This window comes from Pezoporus wallicus, unplaced genomic scaffold (assembly GCF_028554395.1).
Source record: "Pezoporus wallicus isolate ANWC-B61680 ecotype Strahan unplaced genomic scaffold, APGP_CSIRO_Pwel_v1 contig_5542, whole genome shotgun sequence".
Lineage (NCBI taxonomy): Eukaryota > Metazoa > Chordata > Aves > Psittaciformes > Psittacidae > Pezoporus > Pezoporus wallicus.
In genome coordinates this window covers 1,086,216-1,104,467 of record NW_026640165.1, presented here as the reverse complement: position 1 = coordinate 1,104,467, position 18,252 = coordinate 1,086,216, and the positions used below count along the sequence as shown (strand labels likewise).

Genomic DNA, 18,252 nt, shown 5'->3' with positions numbered 1-18,252 from the left:
TGATCCGTTATTTTTTGAATGATTCTTCTCTTAACTAACTGCAGAATTATTATTAGAGATATTTAATACGTTAGATTCATCTTTCTTTAAGGTTGTACTTACCTACCCTATGCTAATTTTATATGCAGTCATGTAGCTAAAGCCACATTAAAAAGGCTGAAGTCTGTCTAGGATTGTGTCTAAAGAAAGTGGGGCACTTAATAGCAATATCAAACCTAGGAAATACAGTATTCTTACAATACTTGGGGTCATCCAGCCCCTTACACTTCAGTTCTTTTTCCATGTTATATAAGCATTCCTCATGAGAGTCCTTTAAACCCCATGAGCATCTATCTCTGCCACTGGGGGTATCTTAATTCTGATTCACAGGTATTTATGAAATTGATATATTTTAATGAGAAAACTACACTTCTGCTTCTTCATTACATAAGCTTTAACAGGAGTAACACATTTGAGGTAGAAACACTGGAAATTATTTTCTGCCACAGACTTTGGTCTTTTGCTTATAGAAAATGCTGTAGAAATTTTATAATCTTCACAGCACTGACATAAAATCATTCATTCAGTTGTCATCGTTGTAATAGTTATGTTAAAAAGAATAGAGATCAGTTTCTCAAGCTCATCCCCTAAATTAATAATTTCAAAGCCCCTCAGGATTTGCTTTTATTCCAGTGTGCTTGAGGAAATGGGTCATTGTACTGTTCCTGTTAATCCTGTATCAGATGGAAAACAGCTCCGAGGTAGGGATTGACTGGAAGATCTTAAGAGTTATTTCTGCAGAAGACTTGTAACAAAGATTAACAGCCAGGGAAACATTCCTGATGTGGAATTTCAAACTCCCAACAAACTTAAGGCTGTCTTTGGAAATTACAATGTTATTCTCTCTGATCCCTAAAGCAGCCAAGAACTGTCAAGTACCAAAGTGATTTAATGCCATTTTAGTCCCACTTGCTTTCTCAAGTTTGGATTCCTTGTTGTGCCTGAATGTGGTTCAGAAAATGTCCTTTTAGGTTATCTTGCTCTTGTTTCATATTTAATCCACTTTATCCCATAATATTAACTAGTAGATGTGTTTTCAAAGGATTGTGTGCTGGAGCAGGAGCTGAAGGGGCGGTTTATTTTCAGCCAAAGCAGAGGTCACATTACCGTTGACCATGTTGTCCAAGTCTCTCAAGGGAAAGCAGGGAGACTTCTTTGTCATGTTGCTTTGTTCGTACAGTAAGTCCATAGTCATTAAGGACATTTTTGGAAGCAGTAGTATGTAAAATGAGTGGTCCAGCAGTACTGCTATGACTTTTCTTGGGGAGTTTACATCTTTCTGTACTTTGCCCAGTGTGACAATACCAAGCACACATAAGGTGGTGTCCTACCAGCTCATGATTGCATGTGGCATTTATCATTTTCTCCTTTTTAATTGAAAAATAAAGGGGAGAAAAAGGAAAGTCTGTAATTTAGTAGCTTTTTCTTAATAAGTGATCTAAGGTTGAGGCTGTGTTCAGGATAGGTAAGTAATGGCTCTGCTCAGATCCACCTGTCAGATACTACCTTTATGAACAGATAAGCAAGGTGCCACGTGGGTTTGCAGTGGGAACCGTGTCACATAGTTACAGATCCCGACCTTCATTCTCATCATGATTTTGACCCTAGGTGAGCTTTCTTGTCTTAGTTTCTCTACTGAATGATAAGGCACAGACTGTAACTAATGCGAATGATGTGAATTAATGTGAATGAAAAGTGTAATAAAGTAGTATCAAAGCGAAGATGTTATGCTTTGAAAACCTTTGCTCACAGCTAAGTCGCTGAGCTAATTCTCTGCACCTGCAGTGAAAGAGGGTTCAAAATATTTTGACCTCACTTGAATGGAATTGTGTGCAAATGCATCTTGTAGTGCTTTGTGTATCCACAACCTTAAAATCTGAGATTTCTGACCAGTATTCTGAGAGGCTGATCCAGGTGTGCTCCTCACTTCTCCATCTGTGTAGCTCTTGCTGACAGATGTGATGCTTCAGAGTGATGGTCGGTTCTCCAGCTCAGTGGGCGATGTTTTTTTTCACACCGTGGCTGCCAAACTCTTCTGAAAGGGTTTGCTCAGAAGTAGTCCAGACAATTGCTTAGTGGTAAAGAGCACATATGAAGACTGCTTAGCTTGCAAAATTGAAGAGATTCTCCATGTGCTATATGTCCACTACTGTGTCAGATTCTAGATCATGTCTCTATTAAAAAAAAATATAATAAGCACCAGGCCATTCTTTGAAATAATTTAGGATCCATAGGGTTTCTGTGAGAGAGGTTTATGTGTACACAAACTACATGAGTCTTACCATGTCTCCTGGATTTTATGATGGACCACTTGGAATGCTTAGGACCAGGAGTCACTTGGGATCTTAACTTGATCTTGTGCTTAATGGATCTCTGAGCCTAGGTTTTTCACTGCCTTTTGCTTGCTGATGAAATAATCTTGCTCACTGGGAATAGCATTGGCAGAATGTGAGAGCAGCAGAGCTACTGGGTTGGACTTGGTGACCTTAAAGATCTTTTCCAGCAAAGGTGATTCTGTAATTCTATGATTCTTGTGTTGGCTTGCGTTTATGGCCAATATTTATGGCTTGTGTTAAATCAAGCACAGAGGTTATGTTTTCTCACAGCGGCAGCAGACTGTCTTTTTTTCATCATACCATTTGCCTCATCAGTTTTACTGCATCTTCAGTAATAAGGATGGAGATGGTGATGGTGATGTTTTTTAAACAAAAACCTCTGATAATGGTGCCTTGAGCATGCAAAGCATTTGTGTTGATGTGTGCACAGCAACTTCCAGAATACCCCCCTTATGAATCTGGCTTTTAGGACATGGTATGTTTTGTCTACATGGAGTGCTCTCCTCACCTGGGCTCTGCTGACATGAGTTGGCTTCATCTAGCCATCAACTCTATGGTTTTGGTGCATCTTGGAAAGAATACTCTGTTCTACGTGTATTGTCTTTAGTATGGGAGTAGCCAGAGATTCTGATGAGGATTGCTTGTACTGGAAGTGTACATAAAGAGAGGCATGTAAGGACTCCAGCTATATATAGCAAAAGAGAGAGCAATAACTCAGTGCTAATAACCTTACAGTTCTTTCTTTTGGTGAATAAGTAGCACTGTAAGCCAACAGCCTCCGAGGTGAACCTTCTCATTTTAGATGATTTGGTGTGGCCTGGTTCAAACCTTTTTGTATCAGATTTAAAGGATGAGAGTGAGTATGCTCAGGTGACCAGAGTCTAAGAGTCTTCAAGAAAAAGAAAAAAAGGCAGAGGAAAGAAGAGGATGCTGTTTATCTGTGGAGGCTGATAGTGCACGCATGATGTGCTGTGGGGCTAATGGAAGGAGATAGATGCCAGTGGACTTCCCCTGACTGCGATGGAGGACTGAGTTCACTTGTTCTGTGCTCAGCAAAGGATGCAGTGTAGTGTAAATTGCATTTTTTTTTTCCCAGCCTTTGGTGACTCTGTGTCTCAGTAATTGCGCTGTGTTTTGCTGGACATATCTTCAGTTTAGCTAAGGAAGTTGTACAGTGCCCTTTCTTTTTTTCTTAACAATGTGGCCTATTTAGATGGGATACTCAGCTGTTCCCATGGAAAGCTAGATACTGGGAATCTCTCTTCACATTTATGAAATTCTAGATAATTCTACATTCCCTTGCTGTATTAAACCCTACTTTAATTCTGCCAATAAGGAGGTGCATCTCATGTTTTCATCCCAAAAAAGGAGCAGATTTGGAGCCAGCAGTGTCTTTGGTAGGATTGAAACCACCCTTGATTGTTTAATCTTATCAGGCTGATTTTCCACATTGGCAGTATTGAGAGGGGTACTTTCTGTGGAGCAGAAACTGAATAGGCACTGCATGATTTAGCGTTTCATAAATCTCAAACCCATGGAACACAGTACTCAACTGCTGCTGCCAGAAAATCCTGGCAAGATAAGGGAGTTAGTACTGGCAGAGGGCATCCCTTTGTGTTGCTCCTGGAAATGACTGCAAGCACCATGATTCCACTGCTTTTCCTTGCTTATGCTCTTTGGATTGGAGACAGGAAAAACCCCTGAAATGATGAGTCAAATCATCTGACTTTTGTTGTTCACTATGTACAGTCTTGTTTGAGTGGTAGGGAGGAGATAGCTATGTCACAAGCTATGACATCAGCAAGATTAGTTTATTACCACTTAGATGGTTTTTGTGGTGAGTTTTGATTCTTTTTATAATACGAACTAGCAAAGAGATCATAGGTGTAGATCAGCAGGAAGGAGGAGAAAATTATAGTTTGTGTTTTATCTACCCAAAGAGAGTACAAATTCTGAAAGAAAATACTATGGGGGTGAATGGAGAAGGGAGCAGACAGACAAAATGAGAGAGATGCTACTACAAGGCAAGCAAGCCTAGAGGGGTGTATTTTATTATGAGCATTTCTATTTATGTGAGAGAACTTGGAGGGACAGAAAAATGAGCAGAATATAGTAATTTATGATGTTAGTATTAAACGTACCTCCAAGCGTTTGTAGTTCAGGCCCCAGTTTACTTGTTACCATGATGTCTTCTCATGTGAGGTGGAGAAGCAGCTGTCCTTAACTACTCTTCCTGTGTGGTAAGCAGGGAAAAAATTATCATGTTTCTATGGGATCATGAGTATCATCATGTTCATATGTGTGAGTAGCACATACCAAAGGTGTGATGATAAGCCTTAGTGTGCACAGAAGCAGTATTTTGAGGAAAAATAGGAAATCAGAAATCTGCTTGAGAGGAGAGAAAAGCTTCAAGTCGTATATTTCACATATTTTTCAGTAGGCAGATTCAGTACAAAATGCTGTTATTAATCACTGTACACCCTTTTTGAAGGTGGTGGGTGGACAACCCGAGACATTAAAAAGAAAATGATGAGCGTGGTGAGGCACAGGAGCAGGTTTCCCAGAGAAGCTGTGGCTGCCCCATCCCTGACAGTGTTCAAGGCCCGGTTGGATGGGCTTGGAGCAACCTGGTCTAGCAGAAAGTGTCCTTGCCCATGGCAGAGGGGTTGGAATTGGATGAGCTTTAAGGTCCTTTCCAACCCAAACAATTCTGTGATTCTGTGATTTTTCCAAAGAAACTGACTCTCTAAAGCAGCCACTCAGTGTGTGCATGATTGTGAGATCAGAGTACAGGAAATGATAGAAATCTGTTTCCTTTTCAAACATCCCATGCGTGTCTCCATTTTGGATATCTCACTCTTCTTACCAAGCACTAACCATGCAAAATGCCTTTTATATTTTTCCATTGCGTGACTCTTCAGGGGGAGATGACCATGGGAGAACAAACTGTCAGCTGGTGTGTGTATCTTGGAAAGCTTTTTGCTCTTCTTTCATGGTCCCACTTACCTGTGGAAAAGCGTTCTTAAAACTAAGCCTGTTTTTAAAGCAGTTACAATCTTCTTATTCACAGCTCTTCATTTTAGTGGGGGCAGAGAAGCTCTGGCCAGGAACTGTATCTCATCTCTCAAAACGATCATTCTGGCCTATAGCTTGTCCTTTTTCAGCTGGGGTTTCATAAGAGAAATTAAGGGAGGCTGATGCAGTCCAAGTGAATTGTTCTTCCATCCTCTCCCAGACAGCTTTCACTAGGCATGCATCCATGTTCAATCACCAGATTGAGTACTCAGCTGTCACACAGTGAAAATGTAGCTATTTCCAATTGTGTGATAAGACATGGATCTATAATATACAACAGTGATGCCAACAGTTCAGTACTGTGGTAGGTTCGTGTACAGTCACGTGGCAGAAAAGGAATCATAGCCTCTCCAGAGCCTACAAAAGCAGAAATGCGACCATTTATATGAAAGGTTCCCCATCTGCAGATGGAGAAGAGCAGTCTAGACTCTTCTTCTGCAGTAACCTTAGGAAAGTGCTAAGTAGCAATTGCCAGCACAGTCAGTAGGATGGATGATTGCCTTGGGCTTTTGTGCCATATGTTGAGTGTGCTGTATCTCATTTGTTATCTCCATATAATAATTGAAATGCTGATTTCTGTTGAGGTAAATGTCAGCATTAAGTAAAAAAAGATCATGGTATTTCAAAGTCAGATTTCTGTCAAGAAACTAGTTTTTATAAATTAATACTTTCAAAGGGGAAGTAAATATGGTTCATCTGTACTTGTACCATCATAGAGATAACAGCCAAATTTAGGTGGAGAGAGAGCTCTAGTAGTCTACCTTCTGCTTGAACCAAGGTTAAAGTCAGATGAGGTTATTCAGAGCCTCAACCAGTTGAGGCTGTACATAGCTGACAGGATGGCATTTCCACAGCCTGTCCCAATGCCCAGCCAATCTCACTAAAGAATTTTCTTACCTGGTTGGAATTTCCCATCTTGCTGCTTGTGTCTGTTCTCTGTTGTCCTTTCATTGAGGAGAGCATATCTTGATCTTCTCTGTTACTTCCTTTCAGGCAGTGGAGTGCAGCAACTGAATCCCCCCTGCTCCTCCCCTTCTCCAACCTGACCGCAGCCCACGCAGCCTCTCCTCCTGCTCAGCCCCTAACATCTTAGAGGTCCTCCTTGGTCTTTCACCAGTTTGGCAGGGTCTCTCTCATACTGATGGCCCCAAACTGGTCACCACAGTCTGCAGATGTAGATGTGCGTACTGAGGAGAGGGGAAGTCACTTTCCATTCAGGGCTGATGACACACTTATATATATACTGCATTACCACAGGAGTGCACCGGTCACCTGTGCTCAACTTGGTGTCTGTCAGGGTCTCCACCTCCTGATTTTATCAGTGTCAGTGTAGCAATTGGAGGCTGGGTGTTTTATGCATCTACAGTTGAGTGTGGAGTGTCCATAAATACTGACAAGTACTCAGAAGTCCAAAGCAGCAGTGCATCATCAAAACTGTAGTTCTGAGTACCAGCAGAGAGAACTGCTTGTGGTGGCACTGACTCAGTAACGGGACTGCACGTGTTTTCTAGTGCACCATGCCTTTGGGCATCAGCTTAAAGAGCAGATCAACTCTGATACAGTGAGTTATGGCTATTTATATGCTCATTAGTGCATTTTTAACACTGTGTCTTTTACCTTATGGTAAAAACCTAGGTCAAGGATTTATTCTTTTTTAAATAAGGCCAAATTAATGTAATTTATCTTGCACTATGTAGCTAGTCCATCCTACAGATATCTAGGAACCTTTTATCTGGTTGCTACAGATGAACCTGTGAGACGTCATCATGTGTGAATGCTAAAAAGTATTATAACAGATACATATTGCAGCACCCAAAAGACAAGGCTGTCTCTGGGCTGTCCCTGTGTGCAGTAGTCCAAAGTTTCTTCATTCTCAGTGCAGAGTCCTTTAAGGAGAGTCAGGATATTAGATGTCTGAGACCCTGCCGCTCCAGTCCATGCTGGGCATGGAGTCAGGGCTATACAAAAAGCACAAAAGGAGCAGCATCATAATTTTGAAAAGCTTGAGTTTTTTGTCAGCAAAAGGGTGGTATAAATATCTCAGATCTATGAGAGCTTGCAGCTCTTGTTATATGCAAGCTGATGTAAAATTCAGTGTATCACAGTGGTATGCTTGCTTCTTGTGTTTCTCACTGAACAGTTTTTAGTTTTTCCAATTGAATCTTCTTAGTCCCATGCAGACATGGAGCTATTAATAGTTCATTTTTTAGGACAGAAGCTGTATTCTTTTGGAGTCTTACCTTTGTGGCTAAATTCAACTGCATTTCCATTGTTCTCCAGGAATCTGTTTAAATACCAGAGAGTTTCATAATGTCCTCAGAAATCAGCCCCAGTGGCATGTGTTCTCCTGGGAAGGTTTGTCTGCCTCTTCCAGTGAATACGTTGGTGTGAGATACAGTGAGAGCACCTGGGGCTTCTCAGTCTCATCTCAGGAGAATAACAATATTCTCCATGTTGTGTTTAGAGATCTCCACCAGTGATCTCTTCTGGCTACTTTAAAAATCTCTTCAGTTTAAATACCTGATGGTTTATGAAGTCCTTGAGGTTTTTCTCTTAAGTGTAAAATGAGAACTCTCAATGTGAAGCTAAGAGTAGAATAATAAAAAGTGAATGACTGTTTCTTAGTGATTTTAATTAAAGGCCCCATTCAGTGTCAACAAGGGGCATTCTTGCTTTCTTGGCTGCTCTGTGTGATTGCAATGAATTGTTTTGGCTATAGCTCTCTTGGATGACACTGCAACTCACAGCTTGAGGAAGCCGAGTGCCCATAAATAGGCTAAATTTGCAGGTGATTTAACAACTCCAGATTAGGAATTGGAACAGAATTTCAGGAGATGAATATTTTGTAGTAAACGTCTTAATGGTGTGAAATCCCATCCTAGGACTGTGCCAGGAAGTTCTACCTGATTTTTGGAATGATTTTCTGGATCAGATATTTTCCCTGGTCTTGGAGATGGAAAACGGTTTGATGTTTAAACCACCTGGAAAGAATTAGATTCCTGTGGCTGCTTGGGGTAATCGGTGATCTGGAGCAGAAAGAGAATAGTCTAACAAATTAGACTGGATGATTCCATGTTAGTGCACCAGTATGGGCTCTTACAGTTATTTCAGTACTTTAAGACTTTTAATAGCCATTACACCCATCAAAAGAAATTCAGTTTTGTCCTCTCCTAACATGGGGTTAGCATCCCATCGAAGCATTGTGAATGGCCTGAAGGGATCAGTCATCCTGATGTCTAATCTGGATTCCTTCATCAGTCTCAGCCTCAGTGTTTTACCCCAGGATGGCAGTATATACTTTGATGACTTGGGATTCAGTAAAAATACCTTTTAAAACTGTTATAGATTTAGAGTCATTGAGGAAGCTTACTCTGTTTGCTAAGTACAAGTGATTAATTACAGTTATAAGTGGATTTTATTTGTGATTCAGGCTTTATTTCTGTCCCTAGCATGCAATCTGACAGATAATTAACCTTCAGATACAAGTGTAGCTCTTTATTATATATTTAGAAGCACCTCTCTCTCAGCTTCATTGACTTACACATATTTAACACGATCAAGAGAGAGTACATCAGTATTTAAAGGTGCGTTTAATGCTGCCTTACATTGATGCCCCCTCCACACCCCCATGCAGCCAATGTGCTCAGAATCATCATCCTCCGCAGCCAGATGCTGTTTGCTGCTTGCAGCCACCAGGACCGATTGGAATACTCCCTGGTCAGCTGGTGGAGCCCAGGGGTCTGGGGAGGGACCACAGGTCCGCACTCCTGGTCCGTCTCCTTCCTTCATGCTGGTTGAGTGGGCAGAAATGCTGGGGGTTTGGGTGTGCTGCCTGTTTCCAAATCTCCAGCCTCATGTCCCAGTGGGACTTGCTCCAAAGCCTGGGTTCATGCTGTGTTTGCCCTGCAGGAATGATGGTCCCCAGGTAAGTGACCTCTCCGCAGTGTCTGATCCCATTGTAGGCCTTGAGCTTTTGAATGTTAATTTCTCTTGGTTCTGAGATAGTTCGGATGTTCTGCTGACAATTTAAGATCAAAAACTTTATTTCAAATACCCATAAATATGTCTGTTATGTTATAGGCGTTTGAGCTAGCGACCGGAGATTATTTGTTTGAACCACACTCTGGTGAAGACTATTCCAGGGATGAAGGTATGAATCTGTTGAGATACTATATGGAGATACATATATATATTTATATATATATGTGTATATATATATTTTCACACTCTTCTTAAATTTCCAGTGAGCTTATGGTGGGGTTAAGTTTTGCATTGTTCAAGGCCAGCTTCAACAGAGGCTTGGGCAACATTGTCTAGTGTGTGAAATGTCCCTACCCATGGCAGGGGGGTTGGAACTAGATGATCTTAAGGTCCTTTTCAACCCAAACCATTCTGTGATACTGTGATTTGAGTGAACTGTTCATACGCATTGCTTTCAGAATATAAATACGATCTTTTTCTTTTTAGTTTTAAGTTCCATCACTAGCAATGGGTGGGCAAAAAACTCCCTTCTGCAGATATTCATCCACTTAACAACTGCCTGAAGGAATTAAACTGCCCTTCTTGTAAGACTGCATATGTGTGGAAACCTGGTTGAGAATAACAACATCTTAGTTTAGAAAAGAAACAACAAATCTGAACTTTATAGTATCTTCTCTTTGTAAGAGTGACACTGGAATAATGTTTACATTGTGTATTTTTATTTGAATTAGGCAATTACTAATTTTTTATTTTAAATCAATTAACTCCTGCTTCCATTTGTATACCTGTCCATTTCCATGCTTGTTTGCTTGTAATACTCTTTGCAGTGGTAATGTGGGCATCATTCATTGTTCCTAAATGCTACTAATGATGCCAGAGCTCTGCTGATCCTGGAAACCTCTGCATGGATTTGCTGCAAACATTGTTGATTTGAAACTATTTCTGATTTTTTACTAATTCCAGTTTCTTTCCTCTTCTTTTTTATCCCGTCCTTTCCCTGCCCCTTCCACTCCCGTATCCTTTTTTTCTCTCCCTCATAGACCACATAGCACACATCATAGAGCTGCTAGGCAATATCCCAAGGCACTTTGCTCTATCTGGAAAATATTCTCGGGAATTCTTCAATCGCAGAGGTAGTACCTCTTCTTCTTGAAAGGTGCCGTGATGCAGACAGAAGTGGAATTGCTGTTGCTGGTTGTAGCGTGCCCATTGAGGAGCATTTTCCGAAATCACACAACAAAAACTGCTTTTGGAAAACAAAATATGAAGGAATCTGACAAAATTACTGTTTTTTTTTTTTTTAGCTAAACACTGAAAAATGACCATTGCTCCATTTGAAATTGTGCAGCAAAACTTGGCTGAAGCAGCTGATCCTCAGATGTTGCTTTGAGAAGGAAGTTTTGCTGAAAGCAGCTTTCCAAATTAGCCCCTGAGCAGTCTTCACGTGTCTTTTTTACCAGGATCAATCTATTTCTGTCTGTGCCGGGCCAGTGTTAGTGTGTGCATGCAATGTACTGATTAAACTGTTGTATGTTTCTGTTTTGCTGGCAATGTTCTCCAATGCAGACCACATAGCATTGATCATTGAACTGCTGGGAAAAATCCCTCGAAAATACGCTATGTTGGGGAAATATTCCAAGGAGTTTTTCACCAAAAAAGGTAACGGTATTTATGCACCACTAATTTAAAGCATAAAACTATCCAAAAGGAGAATATGTTCATTTATGGGTACTGAAGAAATATATCCATTTAAATGGAGAGCTCTTACTACAGAAGAATTTTGGTGTAAACTTGGCTTTCTGAAAAAAAACACGATTTGCAGTGTTCATTTCAGTTTTTCATTTAAAATCCATTTGGGATGTACTCAAAGTGTGGCTGTTAACATGTCTGTGTCAATCTGTTGTGAATCTGTTGTCCAGTATTTGTGCAAGTGTAAGGAATCAAGTGATGCATAGCTTGTAATGTGATGGAAAATGGTCTGTCAGCTAGTTTTGATCGTGTGTCATGGCCCAGCAGATGCTACTGATAAGAAACATCAAGGTGGGAATGGAATACCTGGGCAATAGACACAGCTGCATGCAGTCAGTCCTTGCACTCATAACCTCCCTGAAGAGAGAGCGTGCAGAGGACAGTGATGGAGAAAGCTGCTCAGTGTGCACTGTGCTGTCTCACTCCAAACATTGAATTACTGTAACGCCCGCATCCCAGAGCCATAGGCAAGCACTTAGCTGTGTTTGGTGTCATACGCAAGCCCTTTTAAAATTAAACCCCTTGAATTGCTGCAAGGGAGTGACCAATCTGAGCAAGCACTCTGGGCCCAACAGTCCTTTTGTCTTTGGACTTCGTCTTTGCACGGGCTGCTCCTAAAGGCAGGTTTTTGACACGTGAGACAGTGTGGGGATGCTTCGAGTGTCTTTTGTTCCCTCAGTGAATGAGACAGCACTGTGTTGTAAGGACAGACAGGGATGTCAGGAGCATCCCATTATGTGATGTGTAACATCTGGGGTCGATGGTGAGGGTGCTTTCCTGCCGAGCAGTGCTGGGGCTTCCCTCTTTCCTGTTACTCCATGCACCTGGGCACACAGCTTGTTGGTAGGGCCAGTGCTGACCAGCTCCATGGGGCATGTGGGGGCCTGAGCTGCAAGAGGTTGGGGTGAGGAGGCAGGAGACAACCAGTGCTTCATCCCCCCCCTTGCATGGAGCTGCCTGTTCTGTGTGGGTATTTCTGGCAAAGCAGGGACATCTGCATGCTTGCATTGCCTTGAGGAGGATGTCACGGTGTTAAACAGAGTGTGAAGAAGGGCAGCACTGATGATCAAGGAGATAGAGCAACTGCCGTTTGGGAGAGTCTGAAACCCCTGAGGCTCTTCAGTGTGGAGGGGAGAAGGTTGCTGGAGGGATAATGAAGATTTACAGGTCAGTGGATAAGCTGAAGACAGAGCTGCTCTTTGCTAGCACCCACCATGTGAGAGCTGGGGGACACCCAGTGGAACTCCAATTTAAAAGAGGCACTTACTGCACAGCAGGTAGTCGGAGCCTGGGGATTATAGAGAGAGGCTGGATCGGTAGGCTCAAACCAGTCCCGTGTTAACTGAGATTTTCTTCCCTGTGAGGGTGGTGAGGTGCTGGCACAGATTACCTGGAGAAGCTGTGGCTGCCCCACCCCTGGCAGTGTTCAAGGCCAGGCTGGACGGAGCTTTGAGAAACCTGCTCCTAGTGGAAGGTGTCCCTGCCCATGGCCGGGGGTTGGAACCCAATGAGCTTTAAGGTCCCTTCCAACCCAAACCACTCTGGGATTCTGTGACATGAACAAACAGGGCTGAAAGGTCCGTAAATGTATAAAGCAATAGAAGGGCTGGGCAGGAGGCACCCTCCAGCACCCTGGCAGGGCCTGCCAAATGCTCCTGGTTTGATCCTGGATGCCCATCCTGCCTGCCCTTCCTGTGCCACTGTCAGAGGCAGGTACTGAATCAGAGAGAGCCCCCAGCCTGTCCCCTCTAAAAGCATATACATCTTGTGTTCCTCATTTTCACTTCATACCAGGTGGCATTTTCTAATGATGCCACAGAACTTTAAAATGACCAAGCAGTTAGAGAAGAACCACAGCGTTTGTGGCACACAGAAAAGGGAAGTTTGTAAAATTCCCATGGGGAGTTTCATGTGCTTCCATGAACATTGTCCAGTGCAGAGTGTCACTGTTGTCCTCTGGGCCCTGATCCATATTGGCATTCCTCAGAGGCACCATCTGCTGTGGCTCGGGGTGGGATGTAAGCCCTTCAAAAAGCCTGGTTCACCCACCACACAAACTGTAAGTGCAGGTTTGGTTTTTCTAGACCGTGGTCTCATCTCTTCTGATATTTGCCAGCCCCGCTCCCTAACCTGTGCGAGATGCCGGCTGGGCACTGGCTTTGCCTGTTGGAAGTTGTGACAAGGAAAAGTGCTGCTGGAAGGGAAGAGGAGGGCTCTGCCCCACCTCCCTTGCTTCCATCCATTGTGGCATGGGGCCTCACCAGCAGTTCTTGTGTTAGTTCTCGGGAGCATGTCCTCAAAGTACATGGTAGCAGGTTATCTCCCACTGTTGCTTCCCAGTCCTTTGAGTCATCCATTTCTCACTGTTAATAACCCATCCTTCTCTTCCCTGGTGACGCATATTAAATTTGTCTTTGACAGATTTCATAGATGAGCTCTGTGTTTTGTATTCTGGTCAGCACAGAGATCTTTAAATACCACTGTCACCCCCACAGGTCCCTCAGAAACTTCCTCAGCAATTTCCTTCTGACAACACTCTGTTTTCCAGGAGGTTCTTTGCTGCGTTCACTCTGGCCACAGGGGTTTTACAGTTCTGACAGCTCCATTGTCCTCTCTGGATATTTCTTGTGTGCTTCAATATAAAAAATAAATTAAGAGCTTTTGTTGGAAAGTCCTCCCTTGCTGCAACAGTTTTAGCATTTCTTTGACAATTCACGTTGATGCCCTGATTGCTGATGGTGTCAGACCGATGGGATTGTGCTTTCCATTCCTCCCTTAAATATCGGCACTGCCTTGCTACCCTCGGGGCTTTGAGCAACCTGGTGTAGTGGGAGGTGTCCCTGCCCGTGGCAGGAGGGGTTCGAACTGGGTGATCTTAAGGTCCCTTCCAACCCAGACCATTCTGTGGTTCTGTGAAACCTCATGAACCAAATGAAAACTCTGTTGTCGGACACCTCCTTTCCTGTGCTGCTCTCCAGCGCCTCAGGGTGGAAATGAGATGAACCCACCACGTTAAAATAAACCTGAGTTTCTCATCCACCTCAGTTGTGTAAATTGCCTTTTACTCAGCCTGCTTTGATTCCATGGTCATCATCATGATACTTATTAAAAGCTGGTTTAGTTCTTGTCCCCCACAAAGATAATTTTTACTGCATCCTGTCTTCTGAAATCCATATGGAATTTCTTGAGGAAAATTCCAGCCCATAGTGCTAAAATAGCTTGTTCCTCAGCAGAAAACCACAACAGAACATTGTACTGCCCAGGGTGTGCTGGTATTAGCTTGGGTTTAGTTTGAGTACTTCAAGTTCAGCATGCACAAAATAAGGAGTATTCAGACAGTATGAACTTGCCTTAATGGCAACACCAGGAGCCTTATCTTGCAGTCTCACTTTATACAACCTGAGGGGAGGGAAGGTACCTAAACCGATGTAATTTGAGTACAGAAGTGAAGACAGTGCTGCATGGAAACACAGACACTCCCCCAGAGCCAGTCTGGTTTGGTAAATGATTATGACAGCCCTTGCAATGAATGCTGTCAGCTGGGGAAGCTCTGGACACAGCTGCATTGACTTGTTTTTAGCCATTTTTTTGCTTGCAGTCTATAACAAGTGCCATGGTTTAACCCCCACTGGCAACTGAGTCACTCTTTTCTATCACTTTGTGTAATACCTGAGTTTGTGCATGTTTGTGAGCTGGTTTTCTGCTTGTTCTTGTTAGTGGTCACCAGTGCACGCCTCTGGAAACCTTCAAACGGGTCAGGTTTTCAGCAGCTGAATTTCAGAGCTGCACAAAGGTTTGTGAAGGGCTGAGAGTGAGCCTGGAAATGAACACACTTCTCTGGGATGTGCTGTCCTTTCCCTTCATTCATACCATAGGACTGGGGGCCCAAACCAGAGCCCCGTTTGGTTTGACTGGTGGGTACTGGTGGGACATGCTGGTGCAGACATAACCCGGCAGGATATACCTGCTGCTTTCACTGCTCCTGTCTGAGCACCCCTTCTGCCTGTACAGTGGAAAGAGGACAGGCCCAGCTGTGGGCAGCACCTCTGGTACAGCAGGTCTCTTGTCTTCCTCTTGCAAGTGATGGAGTGTTTGCACACTTGCTGGTTTGGGGGTCTGTATGATGGCATCTGGAGAGCTGCTCTGGTACCTGGCCTAGAACCTTCTGCTGTGGCCTGAGGCAGCAGAATTGTGTCCTCCTGGACCTGGGGTGGTTTCCATCTGTTGCGTTCTGATGCTCAGTCGCTTGGGACAGTCTGAGGACGCGGTTTTCTCCTGCCGTGAACTTCTGTAGCCACAGGGATGTACAGAAACAGACCTGAGAGCTGATGTCTGATGACATTTTATGGGCAGTGGATCAGAGCCAGGGACAACCAGCAAGTTGCCAAACCACTTCACTTCTAATAGTATGGCCTGTGTGCTCCATACCAGCTGGTGCAGTGGGCTTGTGAAGCTATGGAAGAGTTACGTTCAGCTTCCAGAATGGGTGAGAACCCGTCACCCTCCTTGCAGCTTAGGGCTGTCACAGAATAACCACAGGGGTCTCTGTGGATCGTCATGTGGAGACCATCTGGCTCAGATGCGTGTCTGGGAAAAGGGGGATGGCAGTGGAGGTGCAGGAAGCAGCCAGCAGAATCTTTCTTCCCTGTTGTGCCAGATGACCTGTGGGATAGACCTGGATGATACTGCTGCTTTGAATGGCAGAAGGGCTCTCGCCTCCCTCATTGTTCTGGTCCCCAGCACACTGCCAGATTGGCTGAGTGCCCCCTCCTTGATGGAGCTCAAATCCTGCAGCTGCTGTTGGCTGTGGGTCAGAGGAGCCGTGGGGAGGGGCAGGTGCTTCCTCCTCAGGAAGGATTCAGACCAGGCCTCCTGGGGGAGGTTTGTCTGGGACATGGAGCAGTGTCCAAGTGCCAGACTCTGGGCTGGGCTTGGCTGGAGTGGGGCGCTGCTCTGGTGTCTTGTCAGCCAGTGCCACGCAGCGAAGCAGCAGCCTGTGGTGCGGAGACCTCCTTGTTGGGATGGGGGCAGTTTGTGTAACATTGGAGTTTGTTGGCTGGTTAAGAAGGAAAAGCCTTTGGTGTTCTTTGCCCATGGTGCGAGCACACAGGAGTGAGTGAATGAGTGTTTTTTGTGCATGGGAGAGACAGTGTGAAACTCCAGAAGTGATGTGTACTGGGTGTCACGGCATTCGCTGTAGGTTGATTCTTGGTTTTGACGTTGGATGTGCTCTGCTCCTTTGAGGACCTCAGCAAGCTGGCAGCGTACCACCTTTCCCAAACGATTCTCAGCCTGGCCAAGGCGCTGTGAATGCAGAGCGAGAGAAAAATGACACAGGGATTAGTCACTCACAGGGCCAAGGAGGGATTTGTCTAATGCGGTAACATCTCTGTTTGCAGGAGAGCTCCGACACATTACCAAGCTGAAACCTTGGAGTCTCTTTGATGTGCTTGTGGAAAAGTACGGTTGGCCTCATGAAGATGCTGCACAGTTTACAGATTTCCTGATCCCCATGCTAGAAATGGTCCCAGAGAAGCGCGCTTCGGCTGGAGAATGCCTTCGGCATCCATGGCTGAATTCTTAGCAGAGTCTCCCAGCTGTACAATAAAAGCCAGCAAGCACTTCCCAATGCATTGGACCTAAGCGGTGACTGTCACCAGTTCTTTAGCAGGATCACACGTGAGCTGGCTTCAATCCTCAGACCTTTATTTTGCTTGAGGTACTGTTTGACATTTTGCTTTTGTGCACTGTGTTCTTGGGGAAGGGTGGTCTTTCTGTCTTCAGCTAGTAGTTTACTCACCCACTTTCTTCAGAAAACACTTACTGTGTCTTTAAGCATTGTTTCTTGTGTTGTGTGGCATTCAGATGTCAGATTTTGGAACAAAGGAAACTCTCCCCCATGTGTTTTGGCAAGTTTTGTAACTATTTATGAAAAAGAAAAAAGAAAAAAAATATTTTAGCTGATGCATATTATATAATTTACAAGTGTAAGAAATTTATCAAGGCAGAACCGAGTTATGGCGAGGAACTGTACAATTTTATCTGCTGGCAAAGGGATGTCATCCTTGTATTATAGTGTATGTAAATGCACCCTGTAAATGTTTATTTCCATTTAAATATGGGACTGGGGACTCAATTTCAGAGTAAAGCGACTTAAGTTTTAGAGAGCTTTCTAGCAAACCAATTGCATGTAGTGGACTTCAAACTGCTTTAAGGAATTGTGCAAACTTTCTATTCTGTAGCAGTTCCCATTCATTGGATTTCCAACCAAGTGGCTCTGGTTTACAGGATTCCATTCCCCAAACGGCACTTTAAAGGAAGGCTGGACTTCTTTCTAATAACAGTATGCATTGTCATTTAGCACTCCTTTTTAGAACTTTCGCCTATTTTAAGTGCTTTTAAGAAAAGGAAACTAGCGATTTCCCTTCCAATGTGATAGTGAAGACATGGTACCATATGGTGTTGCCTTTTTATAAGCACTGTAAGTTGTACTATACCTTAAGGAAAAAAAAAAAAATCCAGTAATTAAAAGTAGAGCATGAGAACCACTCTGTGTAAAATTACTGATCTTTTATAATAAAAGTATGCGCTTGGTATCAGGTGAGGAAGGATAGAGCTGCCAGTGTTTACAGTGCAGTGGGCAAAGTAGTCCAAGAAGCGAGATCATGCTCATTCCATTCACAGCTTTACATGTTTCTAAACCAAATTGCACTAGCTTTGTTCTCTGCCATGAGCAGACGTACGATGAGGACCTGTTGTAAGTTGCACGCCACAATTATATGTCTCCTAGGACACAAAAAGGCTGCGTAGGCTGAAGTTCACAGGCAACACAGGAATGTACAGGGAGGAGGAGGTGTAGTTTGGCCTCTTCCTAGAAGTCGGTGGGATGAATGTAAGGTGACTCCTGACCTTCATGTAACTACGGTGCCACTTTTCTCTTGACTTTGTCCATATGAAACTTATTCACATGCCTTTGCAATAACTAGATTGTGAGAAGATCGCCCCATGCTGTAACAATAACCCGTTGTTTGAGGTGCTTGCAGTTGTCTAATTAAAGTGTTTTGTTTTTTCA

At 43.5% G+C, this 18,252-nt stretch overlaps 1 protein-coding gene across 5 annotated transcripts in view; it reads left to right on the top strand.

The window, feature by feature from the left end:
• Positions 1-18,252, top strand: part of SRPK2 (SRSF protein kinase 2) — a 152,342-nt gene extending 134,090 nt beyond the window's left edge. For 3 of the 5 annotated variants that reach the window (XM_057417808.1, XM_057417810.1, XM_057417809.1), the window contains 4 exons: positions 9,531-9,600; positions 10,472-10,564; positions 10,998-11,090; positions 16,580-18,252. In XM_057417808.1, coding sequence (XP_057273791.1) covers positions 9,531-9,600; positions 10,472-10,564; positions 10,998-11,090; positions 16,580-16,764 — 441 coding nt within the window. In that variant the 3' untranslated portion in view covers positions 16,765-18,252. The remainder of the gene's footprint in view (positions 1-9,530; positions 9,601-10,471; positions 10,565-10,997; positions 11,091-16,579) is intronic. The other 2 variants (XM_057417812.1, XM_057417811.1) reach the window with 2 other exon arrangements.